At 42.0% G+C, this 16,726-nt stretch overlaps 1 protein-coding gene across 9 annotated transcripts in view; it reads right to left on the bottom strand.

The window, feature by feature from the left end:
* Positions 1 to 16,726, bottom strand: part of LOC147712238 (scavenger receptor cysteine-rich domain-containing protein DMBT1-like) — a 685,888-nt gene that overhangs the window by 218,196 nt on the left and 450,966 nt on the right. For all 9 annotated transcript variants that reach the window (XR_015295985.1, XR_015295986.1, XM_086922971.1 and 6 more), the window contains 2 exons: positions 15,364 to 15,681; positions 4,177 to 4,206 (listed from right to left, as the gene is read on the bottom strand). Coding sequence is in view for 7 of the 9 variants with exons in the window: in XM_086922971.1 (XP_086779097.1) it covers positions 4,177 to 4,206; positions 15,364 to 15,681 (348 nt within the window). In the remaining 2 variants the exon portion in view is untranslated. The remainder of the gene's footprint in view (positions 1 to 4,176; positions 4,207 to 15,363; positions 15,682 to 16,726) is intronic.

The following is a 16,726-nucleotide window of genomic DNA, read 5'->3' as shown; positions in this document are numbered from 1 at the left end:
TTTGTCCAGTCAACGCTCCGTACGACTCTTTTTTTACGAGAGCTCAAAACGTCCGGAAAAGCAGAATTCGACTCAAAATGTGTGCGAAATGGACCCCCCGGCACGGTGCGTACACTCCATGATCGTAGGGGTACGGTTCGTACAACTCATGATCGTAGGGGTACGGTTCATACACCCCATGATCGTAGGGGTATGGTTCATACACCCCATGATCGTAGGGGTAAGGTTCGTACACCCCATGATCGTAGGAGTACGGTTCATACACCTACAATCATGGGGTATACGAACCGTACCCTTACGATCATGGGGTGTACAAATCGTAACCCTACAGTGTACGAACCGTACCCCTACGTTCATGGGGTGTATGAACCGTACCCCTACAATCATGGGGTGTACGAACCGTACCTTAGGACATTGTGTGGCTCTCCGTACGAATCGCTCATATGCAACGTTTACCTACTTCACTTTCAGGGTCTGTATCGTACGGATTTTTCCTTGCTTTTTTTTACGGTTTGCAACGTTTCAGATGTATTTTTTTACTACGGATCGTACTACGAGATTCGGAAAATTCGAATCGTCGTACGGATTTGTTTCCCGAATCGAAATCGACCCCAAAGTGTTGAACTCAGGAGTTGTAAAATAAAAGGTACAAGTTGCCCACTACAGTCAAGGCAAGAGTAGAGAAAGTGTTGGATATTGGGTGCTTAAAATGTACTATTTCCACTCCACTCAGTACTACAGTAGGGAAAGTGTTGGCTTGTGGAGTGGTACAATTTACTTTTCCCACTCCAGTCAATACAACAGTTGGGAAAGTGTTGGATTGCGGAGGAGTAAAATATACTCTTCGCACTCCAATGAGTGCAACAGTAGGGAAAGTGTTGGATAGATAGCAGTGGTCTAAAATGTACTATTCCCACTCCAAAAAATGGAACAGTATGGAAAGTGTTGGCTAGCTGAGAGTTACATTTTACTATTCCCACTCCAGTCAATACAACTGTAGAGAAAGTGCTGGATTTTGGAGGAGTAAAATGTACTATTCCCACTCCAGTCGGTGCAACAGTAGGGAAATTGATGGATTGCAGAAGGAAACAATGTACTATTCCCGCTGCACTACATTAGGACGAAACAAAACCTCTTCAAAACACTACAATAATTTAAAAACTAAATAAAAAAATCAATATTAAACAATTACAAATATTTTTCATATAAAAATACATATTATAATGTTAAATACATAAAAATAATGACAATGATTATTAAAATGTAAATCTAAAAATAATTTTCATGTAAAAAATCTGTTTGAAAATGATTTTAAAAAAAAGTTATCAAATAATTTTATTTCAGTTCAAAACCCAGCATATGCCCCTGCAAACTTACAAGCAACACCTAAATGTAACATTCAAAATATATTTATTTACATATAAACATCAATATTGACCAACAAACTAATTATCAATATAAATATAAATTAATTATTATTTTGTCAAATGTAATTTACTTTACACAATATACCCCACAAAATATAGAACATTCTCCTAAAATGTACTAAATGATTACTAACACGACTTACATAGTACATTGTAATTTTAATACTTATGATCAATTTCAAAATAAAGTTAAACCTATTTCAAAATGTAATTTACTTCCTACAATATACCCCAAGCAAACTCAAACCAACCCATAAAAGTTTATATTAAAATGTAATCACACAATTAACATAATTATTAAAATAATCATTAACTGCAAATATTAATATTAATTACTGAGAAATAACTTACTGTACCCCTATAATAATTGAAATTAAATTACTTCCCACCCTGCACCCCTTTAAAGCCCACAAGCTGCACATAAAATGTATATTTAAAAAAATGTATTTAACACTAATAACATAATTAACTAACTAGAAAAACAATAATAATTAAAAATGTATCATTCATTTATTATAATTAAATTACTTCCCACCCTGTGACACACCACAGTGCTAAGAACAAAGATTATTTAATTTAAATTTAATAACTCCTAAACATTTTACAAATACATTAATTAACATAAACAATATTCATACAAAAAAATGCAACAAATACATTTTAAATAGATACCAAAATACATAACAATATTTTGAAAACAATATTATAAACAACTATATTTTTGTACCCGATCTTAATGACTTTAATATTTGAAAAATTGATATCACTTACTTTAAATTCGATATTCTTGACAATTTTCTTGCTAATGATATTTACATGTCACAATATTTTTGAGTCTATATTTTTGCAAGTTGATATTTCTGACTCAATATTTTGTCTGAACACTGGCTTGAGCCATCAGGATAAAAAGTCACACCAGTGGAGGCAGCTGAGAATCCACCAGTGTTTGGGGTCCATTACGATGGCAGGCATACAAAAACCGCCCACCACCATAACAGAATGCGGGACCTTCCTCCAGGGGTGCGGCGGTCCTGCACTTGCAATTAGGATGCCACTGCCACTTGGTGGCATCCCCTATTCCCAGCATTGCCAGCATTGCTGGGAATGCACGTTGTGCATTGGCATGCACAAGGTGACAAGCTCCACACGGGGCCTGCCACCTTGTCTATGCCAATGCCGCGGGGTACAATAGGTACCCCCATGTGCACCCTCCACTCCCCCAACCTCCTGGGGGCCCGCTACGGGCCCCCAATAGCAAACACTGCATGCCTTTTCATGGTGGCAATGCCACCATGGAAAGGCAGCTCTCCGCCATAATCATAATATAGATGGCCCATATTAACCATGTTTTCCACCCGGTCGACGAGTCGACCGGCGGAAAAGCGGCGGACGGTCTTCCCATCGGTTGCAGACCCCCCAGCCACCCTAATGTGGCAGGGGGGTCTTTGAAGTGACTACCACCGGCCAGGCGGGGGCAATCTGCCCACCATCCTAATGGGCCTCTAAGTCAAGTGTTTTCCCTTACTCCATGTAGAGCAAGGAAATAGTATGTTTTGCCGAACAGTAGCACAGATTATGTACAGCAGTGCTCCCATTCCGTTAAACTCAAAAGACCTCACAAGTATTTGCATTATTCAACATCTTTCCTGTCTCTGACCATAGCATTTCTGACAAAAGCACATTTAAAGAAAAGCAAAGCATAAATGAAAGATAACCACACATAATAATGTTTTATTGCACCCTTCATCCGGACACCCTGTACTTGTAATCTCATAGATCGCAGTACACTTATCTAGTATGGAAACCAGCCAATCAGTCTTTTGTTATGAAGTTGTATTCTTAGATGCGTTTCTTTCTGCCACAATAGGTCACTAGTGCTACTCAGAAAAAGGTACTTGGGACACAGTTTATTTTCTCCAGTAATCTTCTTTCTTTGCACTGCAGTGCTCTCAGTACATCTGTATGTTGACCTGGCCTAGTGTGTTTCCCCTCCCACCAAATGAGTCTCATCACTTAGGGGCTGATTACGATGGCGGGCGGACTAGGTCTGCCCGCCATCATAGCGCTGTTTGGGACCGCCCCAGATATGCAGCGGTCCCAACACAGTGATTAGGATGCGCCCACCATACAGGCAGGCGCATCCATGGCTTTTAACATTGCGTCCGGTGCTGCTGGCTGCAGCCCCGTACACAATGTTAAAACTGCTTGCACAACATTTCCCTACACCACGACGCAGGCCCCACACGGAGCCTGCCACTTCTAGCATGGAAAAGGAGATGGTACCATGGGTACCCCCCAGTGCATCGACACCCCCCAACCCAATCACCGCCAGCCTTTTCATGCGGCATCACCGCCATGGAAAGGCCTTTCTAAACCCTTATTCTAATTTGGTGGACGGTGTCTGCTAGGCACCGCCACCATTTCAGGGGCCCTAAACCATCCACCAGGCAATCGGTGCGATTACCTTTGTAGGGGACTCAGTGGACAAACTTTGCATCTGCGGTGGTACACATCGCCATCCTGATTTGGAGATGGGTAATAGGCTTGGTGATGGCGAAAGGACCGCCACTGCCGACCCTGTGGTGGCAGTCCCTCTGCCATCATAATGACCCCCTTATTTCGCAAACATTGTGTTATCATTTCTGTTCATCTTAAATTGCCCTTCATTGATATTTGCTCTTTTGTGAACTAGCAGTGCAATCACTAATTTACACGGCACACAAGCATAAGATAATTGAATCATAATTACCAGCTGTTGGCATTGTAGTTGCTGAGTGACCTGTAATCAGAAAAGGCAGCAAATCAAATTAACATCAGAAAAATACAGCTGAATGTCATTTATAGATTCCCTCAATCAAATAATTCTAAAGGAAAAAGTAAACCATGATCCGCATGATCATTGAATTTCAGACCAGGACTTATTAATATATTAATACATTAAATGAAATAAAACAGCTTCTATCTCCAGTAAGGTTTTGCTGCAATAACGAACAGTTCATTTGTGATATCTTTCTAGCCCTGTATGGACATTGTCCATCATTTCCAGTCTCAGACATTAGTGACGGGAATTCGTTCTGAGAATGTAGGGTTGCCAGATCCCATTGTCTCACTTGTCAGTCAGGTGCACATTCCTGCCAAATCTTTAACGTGCTGATCACTATTCTACAGTTTCTGCCTGTTCATTCGTCAGACTTACACCTTCGAGATCCTCATTTTCAAAGAGGTAAACTGCAAAATTGGGATGTGTCAAATCTGTGATTTTGGCACGGATGGATCTTGTAGAAGGGAAATATAAGCAACCCACCAAAAGTTTCTAGATTGTCCTTATATGCTTTTTTTTCAAAGTTCATGGGGGCGCACCAAATAGAAGTCCAAAAAAAGTGTAAGTAGAAAAATATTTTCTTTATTTATCTTTGTCCATTAAAATACAGATCATCAGTTGGTATACAATGAATTCAGCCAACGCGTTTCACTCCCTACCAAGGAGTTTCTTCAGGGCACTGCAGTTCTTTATATACTTTTTGTTCAGGTATTTTCCATGTTTCCAAAGCTAATTTCTTGGTCATCCGTTTTGGTTATTTCTGTATCTTTCTATTCTTTTATTTGTGCAGTCTAAGTGTTCCCTTATTTTTTCTTTATTTTTTCATGTTTCCAAGACTTAATTGTTCTTGCCCAAAAAGTGGATTCAGGGAATCAAGATTCTTCTCATCCCTGTTCGTATTTGTACACGATCGTTGCGTTACTGACTGTATTTTTCGGCGTAGTTGTTAGCGTGTCGGCATGGCTGGTTCCCTGAATCCACTTTTTGGGCAAGAACAATTAAGTCTTGGAAACGTGAAAAAATAAGGGAACACTTAGACTGCACAAATAAAAGAATAGAAAGATACAGAAATAACCAAACGGATGACCAAGAAATTAGCTTTGGAAACATGGAAAATACCTGAACAAAAAGTATATAAAGAACTGCAGTGCCCTGAAGAAACTCCTTGGTAGGGAGTGAAACGCGTTGGCTGAATTCATTGTATACCAACTGATGATCTGTATTTTAATGGACAAAGATAAATAAAGAAAATATTTTTCTACTTACACTTTTTTTGGACTTCTATTTGGTGCGCCCCCATGAACTTTGAAAAAATTGTTTATTTGATCTGGAGAGCACAGCGACGCCAAACAGCAGCTGGCGTTGGGGTAGGCGGCACAAGAAAACACATATGAATATATGACAGACTTTGGAACTGGATTATAGGTGCGGCATTGTAGGGTCCGCTGTTGTTTTTTCGTACAAATGTCCTTATATGCTTTTAAAACATAGGAGGAATAGTGGCATCCTTAAAGAGCTGCGGACAAGCTTATGAGATCCCAAGTGAGACTACAACTAACAAGAAATTAGAATGCAGCCACCCTTAAGTACCGCATATGAGTCCTTGGACACCCTCCTATGACCCTCAGACTGTGGTTAGGGACCAACAATGGATCGACACTCGGAATTCCAGAGATGGGACTTACATCTTTTAGACACAATTTGAGAGTATTCGGCTCTGCTGAGCCTCTTCCTTCCCATAGATTGCCTCAACCAGACCTGTCTAGCATACCACTCATTACATCCATCTGAGGACTAAAAGAGTTGCTTTATTGTCCCTAAGTGATTCTCTGAACCCTCAAATAATGTCAGAACTTCTGGACACCTGAGTCCATGCAAACTAACTTTACAGGCTCCTATTGAACTCATTCTGTCTTGAGGAGCTCCTCAATTGGCCCTCAGAATATATCTACTGACTCTTAGGTAACCTCAAAACACCTCAGCCTAACCTCAACCCCCTGCTGTGTACACTAAGAGGAATCCTCTGTTCTTTGGTTCCTGCTCTGATCCTTAGAGCTACTTATATACCCTCCAGGAGTACACTGCCCCCCTTTCATGCCCCACTTAGATTAAGGGGCACCATGCCACAGTTGACATAGGCTATCTGGTCATTGTCTGTTACTCAGCTTCCTGTGTCTCCAGACACCATCACAGAGATTGCAGAAAGGTACTTCACTAATCTGCATCTACTAGAGTAGAGCACAACTGTGATTGATGGAAATTTCTGGCTTGAAGTCCTGCCAAGGGATACTGCTGTTCTCCTATACAGCAGCTTTCATCACATATATAAACGTATATTTTCTCTACTTGTTGTTTTTATATACACTTGTTACCATAGTTCTGCAGTTTAGTGTCTGTGCCTGCGTGCCATATGCACCATACTGTAAGCTGCAAGTCAGTAGAGAAATATTTTTATGCAAAAATATGTTTTTGTATTGTATGGTATTTAAATGGTCATTTAGACCGTAAATAATAGCATATCTGTTACACACCATATAGAACATCCAGGCTCCTTCTCAATCAATCACTCAATCAATCAATCACGATTTATAAAGCGTGGCAAATCACCTGTCAGAGTCCTAAGGAGCTGTAGTTGTTAGCTGTTTTGCGGTGCTCCGGTCATTTGAAACGCCAGGTCTTCAGTCCCTTCCTGAATTCCTGGAGCAAAGAAGTAGCCCTGTCGTGCAGGGGAAGGTCATTCCAGGCATTGGCCACCTGTTGGCTCGGTGTATCCAGTGGCTTTTGCGAGGAAGAGGAAGGCAGATTACAGGTCATTCGTTTGTTGATGCATGCTGGTCTTTCATTGTGCTGAGCTTTCAATGCATTTTGGTCAACATCTTGAGCTGGCCTCTTTTCTGGATCGGGTGCCAGTTAGCGTCTTAAGGTGCAGAGTGATGTGCGTCCTTCTAGGGAGGTCGAGGGTAAGCCTTGCTGAAGAACTTTGTATTGTGTGTAGTCTCTTGAGGAGGTATGCAGTGATTCCTACATAGAGAGTTTTGCCATAGTCCAGCCTGCTGGTGACAAAGGTCTGAGTGATGGTCCTTCCAGTTTTGCTTGGTAGTCAATTGAAAATTTAACAGTGCAAGTGTAGAGTGTAGAAGCAGGTGCACAAGGCAGTTTTTAACTATTTCTTCATAGATAACTTGCTGTCTATGATGATGCTGAGGTTGCGGGCATGGTCTGTCGGGCCAGGGAAGAGCCGAGTTCAGCAGGCCACACCGTGTCATTCATGGTGAGGTGGTGTTCCCAAAGATGAGAACATCTGTCTCGTCCGTGTTGAGCTTAAGACAGTTGCCCTTCATCTAGTCAGTAAAGTTCATCATAGATCTGTTGAAGTTGACTCTGGTGGTGGAGGAATCTCCTGACATTGAGAGGATGAGCTGGGTGTCATTGGCATAGGAGATGATGTTGAGTCCATGAGATCTGACGACATTGGCCAGGGCGGTCATGTACGTGCTGAAGAGGGTGGGCTGAAAGATGATCCTTGTGGGACGCCGCAGATGATCTTCTTTGGTTCCAAAGTGAACAGTTGGAGGTGGACTCTCTTGATTCTGCCGGTGAGGTATGAGGTGATCCATTTAAGGGCGTCTCCCTAGAATGTGACTTGGTGGAATCTGTTGATCAAGATGTGGTGGGAGACAGTGTTGAAGGAGGCTGACATGTTTAGGAGGATGAGGGCTGCTGTTTGGCCGTGGTCCAGGAGGGCCCTGATGTTCTCAGTGGCTGCGATCTGGGCTGTCTCAGTGCTGTGGTTGGCTCCTAATCCAGATTGAGAGGGGACTAGGAGGTTGACGTTTTCATAGTGTTCAGTGAGATGCTGGTTGATAGCCTTTTTTTTAATCAAAAATATTTTATTGCAAATTATTTCATAATAAACAAACAAGCAAGACATACAAAAAATAATATTAAACAACAACAATCTATTACAATATCTAATGTACAATATTTGTATACATATTTGAATAGATATAATGAAAATATATTCATAGAAAAACTAAAAAAAAGGGGATAAGGGGAGGGGAACATTAAAATAGCAAATTGATAGTAAAATACAAGTTGAGTTACTAGTCAATTTCAACTAAACAATGAAAAGCCTTTTTTAAAAAGTTTGGCAGAAAGGGAAGCAGGGAGATCAGCTGGTAGTTCTTTGGTTCAGCTGTGTCAGCGTATGGTTTCCTCAGAAGGGGCCTCACTTCGGTGTGTTTCCATTCTTCAGGGAAGGAGGCCTTGGTGATGGAAGCACTCAGGAGATTCTTTAGCATGTTGCCAATTTTCTTGCTACCGAGGTTCAAGATGTGGTGGGAACATGGGTCAGCGAGTGCTCCCGAGTGTACAGAGTCCATGATGGAGACTGTGGCTTGAGTTGTGAGAATGTCCCAATGTGTGCGCAAGTATTTAGTATTCATGGGTGTGAGTGGGCCGATGCTGTCGGCGGAGCAGATTGGGGTTTAAAGTGCTCATAGATGGCTGATATCTTGTCATGGAAGAAGTCTGCCAGGGTGTCATACAGTTCTTTTGAGTGGGAAATCTAATTTCCAGTGGCTTCTGGGTTTGAGAACTCCTTCGTAATGGTAAAGAGATCTTTGCTGTGGTTTGTGCTGGCTTCCATGTGGTCTGCTAAAGCATTCTTCTTTGTATCTTTCAGGAGGCAATGGTACTGGTTGAGTGCAGTATGGGTTGCTGTCTTTCTCATAGTGCGCCACCTCCTTTCTAGTTGCCAGCAGCAGTGTTTGATAGATATCAGCTCCACTGTGAACCAACTGGCTCTTCTGGCTGATACTTTGGGTTTGGCTGGCTTGGTGGAGCGATTATGTTGGGACATTTCTTGATGCACTGTGAAACGTTCTTCGCAGCCTGTTCTGAGTCGGATGTTGTGTCTGGGAGTTGGGAGTGGACAGCGTTTTACCACTGTTCTTCTGATATCTTTTTCCAGTTTCTTCCAATGGAGCTGGGGAGTATGGTGCCAGTGTTGGTACATCCTGAAGTGGACACGTTCTGGCAGTTCCAGGTGAGCTGTGGTACGTGGTTGTACTTGACTCTGTAGCTGGACGTATAAATGGGGTCTAGCGTGTGTCCTGGGATGAGCGTTGGTACAGTGAGAAGTTGTTTGAGGCTGATGTTGCTCATGCTTTCCTGAAGGTTGTTGTGTTGGTGGAAGTTAATATCCCCTAGGAAGATGTAGTGCTCAGAGTTGAAGGATATAGGGGCAATGAGGTCATGGATGGTGTTGCAGATGATGGAGCTTGATCCCAGTGGTCTTTATGTGAGGGTGCATTTTCCGTTTGTGTGAAGTTAGAAAGTTATCAGGATTAAGTCGTCTGAGGAGGTTTTGCAGCAGATGTTATCCTTGTACATAATGGCAATTCCATCACAGGTTTTCTTTCATTCCCCGCGTGTTATCTTGTAGCCTTTTGGTGTGACAATGGCGATGTTTGGCACGGAAACAGAGTTCAGTCAGGTCTCTGTGAGGAAGATGATGTCTCGGCTGAGGGGTGAGATTGTGTCCCAGATCTCAGTGGCGTGTTTGCTGAGTGATCGTGTGTTGAGTAGAATGCACTCGAGTTGTGCCTTGGCGGTCTTGGTCGGCATGGTGGTTGCAGTTGTGTTTGCAGAGGTACTGGCATTGTTGGCTGCTTCTGTATTGCAGGTTGAATGGCAGTGCTGGCAGGAGAAAGGTCCTCTAGTGGTTCATGGAGATATACAACAACAGATGTTCAGAAACCAGGGTTCTGAGCTTGGTCCAAATGCGAACAGGCACAGACGGGCTTGCCTTTGGTGCACCAGTGGTGTGACAGCTGTGCGTGTACGCTGCACGGCTGCACTAGGGCCTCTAATAAGTAGGTTCTGGGAGGGGCGCTGGAGGACAGAATGGCAATCAGCATGAATCAAGCAGTGAGGCTCGCTGAACAACAAGAGGCACAGAATCATGCAATAACAGAACAAACACTAAAACACAAAATCAGGCACTAACAAAATAAAAAGGAACACTAACAGTGACAATGACGGGCACAGAGGACAGCAAGGGACCCTCAGGCAACCAGAAGAATGGCACTAAGCCAAGAATCGAGCGGAGCTGGTGAACAGATATGCGTATATTAAAGGCATGATATAAAATATGTGTTTTCTTGCTTTTATTTTTCTGGTAGCATGTATATTTTAGTTCAGTTTCTCTTAGTTAACAAGGTTATCAAGGTTAACAACCTAGTACGCTTTGAGATATCTTTGCTAACTTGTGATGCAACAAGGCGAAGTGCACTTTGGTTTCCCCTTATGTTCTGCTGAGTCTAAGGAGCAGGTGTTAGCTGTGCTTGGGACCTCTGACGTCTTTATACTGTGTGACTTATGGCTGCCTTGATATGATTTTAAGCTTCAAACGGGGTGTTGGGGACCCCCACTCCGCATACCTCTGACCTAATAAATCAAGTAAAATCAAAATACACTAGATTCAGAGAGGAAGAAAAGTCTGCAAGCAGAGTGAGCAATATAAAGTCAGTGTATCATGCTTCAATCACTTGCCACCTCATACATGTTCAAAAAAGCTACACAGGATACAAATACTTAACTTTTCAACTGTGCTACCATTACCCTGAATCCAGAGTGACATCACTCAGGCTATGTAGAGAACACAAGCTGAGGCCTTTAAGACATACACTTGTACTTTATCGATTAAGCATCAAACCAGACTTCTGTTGAAAGCAACAGGGAAAATGGGACAAAATATTCCCCACAGCGATATGTTTCTTCAGTAGGTACTAGTTCCAATTGATTGCTTCCTGGTAGGAGATGTTTAGGGCCTTTATCTATGCAGGTCATTGGTTTTCTCACACAAGCACCCCCAATTCTTAGTTTTCGCCCTCCCTCTCTCTTGACAAATATGCCTTTTCCCTTTTCACAATCTGCTCTGAAGCGTTTCTCCTTTGACCTATGTCTATCACTACCTGCATATGTGTGGAGGCTTTGTAGAATTCTCCATTGTATGACAGGATATAACATGACCACATGATATGGTATGACTTAACATATAATGCACAACGCGACCACCTTCAGCCTGATAACACTTCACGAGGCCCATGTAGAGAACCATCTATCCAGAAACTATGTACCCCATTTCTCAAAAGACCTCCACTTCATCTTTAAATTGCATTTCGTTAAATTCAACTTTAGTGATAAATGGTAAAAGGACACGACAAGGAGTAACACATACCAAGCCCTATATTGCAGAAGTACCTATGTAGCAAGCGACACTGTGCTAGGATGGTGGTGTTGTGGTTTGCTACTGTAGACTAGCCATGGATCTGCTCCAATAGGAATTGTCCAGGCCAAGCTGCCTGCCAGTGCCAGGTCCCCTTGGGTTGGGAACACAGATGCCGGCCATATGACCACTCAGCTAAAGGATCCAGGCTAAACCTTACTGATGAGTCCCAACAAGGCAGAAACCTGTCTCAGTATACTTGTGTTAGTGTTCCGAGGGGACGTTGCCTGTCGATTTTGGCTGGACTGTCGCAATTGGAGCAGTGGGCAAAAAAATAGATTGAAATGCAGCCCAACCAGTTGCCACCCAGGATATTTTCTTTTTCTAGAGAACAAAAATAGTAGCAACCTATGAATGTTTCCACCAAACTCCTTTGTGCATTCTTCTTCTCTTTTACTAAAGTCCCCCACAGATTTCAAAAGAATAAACCCATAGTTTATAACGCTCCCAATTTTAAGATTCATTTGTATGCTGTAACTGCTCATTCAGCGAGTATAACACTCATAGGTGGGTGAACTGCGTTCTCCATAGTACTGAAGGAATCGATCAGCAGCAGTCTCCTACCCTATATCTCTTTACACACGTCTGCTGTAGAAAATACACCCCATCACTCAGAAATTGGCTATAAGAAAACCATACTATCATATCACCTCATGTCAGATAAAGTCACCATTGTATATGCATACCCTCACAAGTGTGAATACCATCATTCATACAACCTCTGGTAATAGAAATCCTTAGCCTTTCAGACAAAAAAAACTCGAACTCTAAATTTCTCCTGTGCACAGATGCCCCAATGAGAGTAGTGTCTGATAGTAATGAACTAATGTCTTACTTCAGGCAGTGGAATACAAATGCCCATGAAAATACAGCTGAGGTACAATTTACTGCTCTACCAAAGATTGCATTTCAATCTCCCTAGGAGGCAGGTTTAAAGCCAGCACAGGAGAAATAGATGAGAACCGTCGCCTAAGTCTTTACTGACCACACAAACCTAAATCTAGATGATAATTATGGGTTTAACCATTTTAGTACTAATCTTAGTTTGGGAAGTAAACCATCAATTTTTGGCAGCATTTTGTTTTCTCGAGAATTGCGTGTAAATGCCGGAAGCAGGGATGCATTTATCTGAGGTAGTAATGTTACCACCGCAGTAAGTGAGGATTTTACTTACATTAGAAGTTTCTCTTATGTAATAGCAGTGCTTTCAGTGGACAGTAAAATCGCAGCTGTGATGTATTGATGGAGCAAGGATTCGCATACGAAGCGACTTGCTCATACTCATGAACCTCGAATAACAAATAACAAAATAACCAACCTGTTTGTTTTACAAATTTCGCACATCTTACACTTACATGGGGAATCTGAGTGAAGCTTGCTTATGTGTTTTCTAATCCTAATATGCTGCAGCTAAAATGGCTGCTGCTATGCAGGAATTTCTACTGCGCATGCGTCTGTCATACCCATGTGACATGACGTACTCGCAGCTTTGGAGGGAACCCTTTCGCATCTGCGCACTAGTGCTAAAATGGCTGTTCTGTGTTCTCACATGCAAGAGGCTTGCATTGCTGCTTTTGCTAAGCTGTTCGTTCTGCCTAATCCTAATGCTATAGTTTATATTAAAGTAATGGGTATAGTGTAGAGATTCATGGTATACAGTGTAATAATTTATTACTGTGTTCTAAATTGTTTCCATTTACTTTTCATGTATCGTGTTCTTTGGGCCTGGGAGTTGCTTACTACTCCATTTTGGAAGTCCTTTCTGCGCATGTCACCCTGCAGAGGGAAGATGAACTCTGCGGCATTGAAACCCAGCCAGATGGCAGCAACAGCCAAGATGCGCCTGGGAAGACGACCTGTAACCCAGCTAGAAGGAGCTGAACTGTACAGAAAATTGTTACATTGTATTCAATGTTATATTCACCATTGTTAACCAAAAGACATATGTCATGGGTACCTGAAATTTAATGGGAGTAGGTGAAATGTAAATAAGGAGACTGTGAAAGTCCAAAATTTAGGTGGTGTGATGACCTGTCCTCCTCCTTCGTCCAATCAAAAGTGGGGATCCTTACACTTGCAACATTGGGGGGTGGTACACTGACCTGAAAAACAGTATAATTAGCGTAGGTTTAGCTAGAGAAATTGTCCAACTTCTCTGAATAGCTGACCTGTCACTGGCCCAACGCACTCAATAGGTGACTAAGAGCAGAGAGCTGCGGAGCACTCTGTCGAAAGGTTCGAGAACCCAATCTGGGTTTTTTGGGAAGTGAAACTGCTGGCGAAGCACTTTGCTGATAAAAGTTATAACCCAATTGGGGTTTTGGCAGATTCCTTGCAGAGAGAGTAGCGCAAGCGTTGCAACCGAAACTGCGGGTGCTGGTCTTAACCTTCGGTGATCCGGTCCTGATCCAATTCTGGGGTTATCCTGTCCTGATTGTCCATGAGCTGCACCTGCTTGCCTACTGGCACTGAAGTATTTGGGGTTTCTCTTGTCCTTTCCAACTGACCCATGGCCAGGGTTGGTCTTCAGACTATTCTAGGTAAATATACATCTGTGTGGGTAATTGTCTTTCTAAATCACGTCCTTTTCTTACCTTCCCTGATTGTGCAAAGATTTTGATTGCATATGTTCCTTTTCTTTCCCTGTCCCTTGGCAATGAGATTTTCAAGTATTACTGTTTATTAGCGTGTTCCAATTTTCCAACCCACCTTTACTCAATGCTAAATGTTTCTATAATAGTTTATGTTCCTTTTCTCACCCTACCTTTAAGGAGATAAGCTGAATCTATAGTGTATTCCAATTCTTACCTTCACTATAGTTATTATGCTAAATCTGAATTTCGAATTGCATAATTGTGTTCTCTTTTTTAAACTGCAAATGAATTGCGAAAGTTCTTGGATTTACTATGTTCCTTTTCTTTACCCTGCTTTATTCAAGTTGCGAAAGTCTGTTTTCTAAATTTAGTGTGTTCCTTGTTCCTACCTTCCCTTTTATTTCAAGTCTGCTAAATGGTTGGCATAATTTCTCTTTTACATAGCTATACGCTGTTTCTGATTTTGGTTATTGATAGTTTAATTGCGTTTAACCTGTGGCTTATGACCTTTGATGATGATGATTAGATAAAGAGTTTAAACCTACCCTGAGTCTGTGGTAATTATATAAATGCAAATGTTATGATATCTTGACTGCCTTTCCTTTAATTTAACTCCCTGATTCATCTTGTTTAGGTATCTAGTGACAAGGATTGGTAAGTTACTGATATAAGAATTAGAGATAAAAAATTACAATATACTGGTAGTGGAGCGTGAGTGACCTAAATAAATGTTAAGGTATATGATTTGGAATTATGGGCCTAGGTGAGTATCGGTACAAATTCTAGTTGGGTGACCTACGCGCTCTATCAGTATGGTAGTGCAAACTGGCTTCACTGTAAGCCAAAGCAGAAGGCTCTCTTCATTCGAGGTTTTCCTACTGACAGCGCAATGATACATCCTGTCTTCTCTCTCTGTGAGGCAATCCTGCCCATGACCCAGCATGGTTATGGGAACACTGTGCAAGCATGGTCATGACAGCTCTCTTCCATTGAACCAGAGACGAACCAATATCCCTTCTCTGAGCACCTTAAACAAGCTCAAAATGAATTAATGACGTCTCTGCCATATGAGGACAATCTTAAAAAAATAAGTTCTTCCTTTTCAATAACCACTGTTGAAATGTGGCATCTCATAGAATAATCAAGAGATCTACAGTTGTACTGTAATACATTGTCACAGAATACTGTCAGATAGTCAGTAATGGGCTTCATTGATGACTGAACACTCACTCATTGAGCAGATGACGCTGGCATCCTCATGGTGACTGCAGCCATGCACGCCCATCCCTCTGTGAGGACACGTCCACAGCGCATACTCATACCCTCTGCAGTTCACGTGATCCAGGTGGATGGGACCGTAGCCCTGTCCATAGAGGGCATTCCCTGGAGCGGACACTGCTGATCCGCAGCCAATTTCTCTGCACACGACATGCGCATCATTGAGGTCCCAATAGTCGTCACACACCGTGCCCCAGGAGGAGCTGTAATATACTTCAACGCGACCGGCACATCTGTCCAAGCCATTCACAAGCCGAACTGGGAAATAAGCTGGAAGAAAATGAGAGAAAGAACGATTAGCTCCGAACCTAAGTCTGTATTAGAGTCAATGTAACAAGTCTCAATGCATATCACGCCCACAGGCAATTCCAGAATAAACAAATCTCTTCAGTGACATCCTGAACAAAGCAAGCAAACAAGGCTGCCAACATCCAAGTGTCGAAGAAAAGCACACGCAAGCCCACTAGCCCCCTTTGCTGTGTTATGTGTCTATTCACAGAAACCCCTCCCTTTGAAGAAGGGCGACCACAAATACTTCCTCATGAAGTTTCTTCTAGGATGATCAGGGAGGAGAATAGACAGGTTCAAAGGGACTCCAGTCATCATAATGCAAGCATTCTTTGCGTTTAAACAAAACTGTACAAACTTTAAACGTCATTTGCGATGCGATTAATATCATACAATATAAATGTAGTGATATACCTTGGGCCGGGTCTTGCATAGTGTGGGTGATAGATGGCAATGTGTTTAGTCTAAGCCCTGAATACTGCTGTGTCATGGTCCGTGAGTTTCTGAGGTGGAATGGCATACTTAAAACTCAAAGGTGCCTTGCTGAAACACGTACCATTGGTGAATGGAGGTTGTCTTTTTCTGCGGTGCCCATTGGTCTTCACAACCCATGCCCGACTGATAATTTGTGGCTGCTATTCATAGGAATCTTTCAAATAATGGTTATTGGACTTTGGAAGAAGCTAAGATGTCCTCAAATTGGGGGGAGTTAAATGATATTATTAAATCTCTCAGGTCCTTTTTTCTTTCCAGGAAAATGGGTGGCATTTGACAGCAAGGACTTACAATCGAGTTGCCGAAGCCTTCATGTGAGAATCTGGATTATTAGTTGGACTGGTTATGAGACCTCACCAAGAAAATAATGCCAATATTCTGATATCAGGTCCAGTAAGGTTACAATAATTTAAACCTTAGATCAATCTTGGCAGCTGCGGAACATAGAAGCCAGGCTTAAACCAAAAGATATAAGTGTAAAACATTTATCGGTACATAAACATTTAATAAGTAACAAACACGGCACAAAAAA

The sequence above is a fragment of the Lissotriton vulgaris genome, chromosome 5 (assembly GCF_964263255.1).
Source record: "Lissotriton vulgaris chromosome 5, aLisVul1.2, whole genome shotgun sequence".
In the NCBI taxonomy this organism is placed as follows: Eukaryota; Metazoa; Chordata; class Amphibia; order Caudata; family Salamandridae; genus Lissotriton; species Lissotriton vulgaris.
Note: the sequence above shows the minus strand (reverse complement) of the source record. Positions and strands in the feature narration are given on the sequence as shown.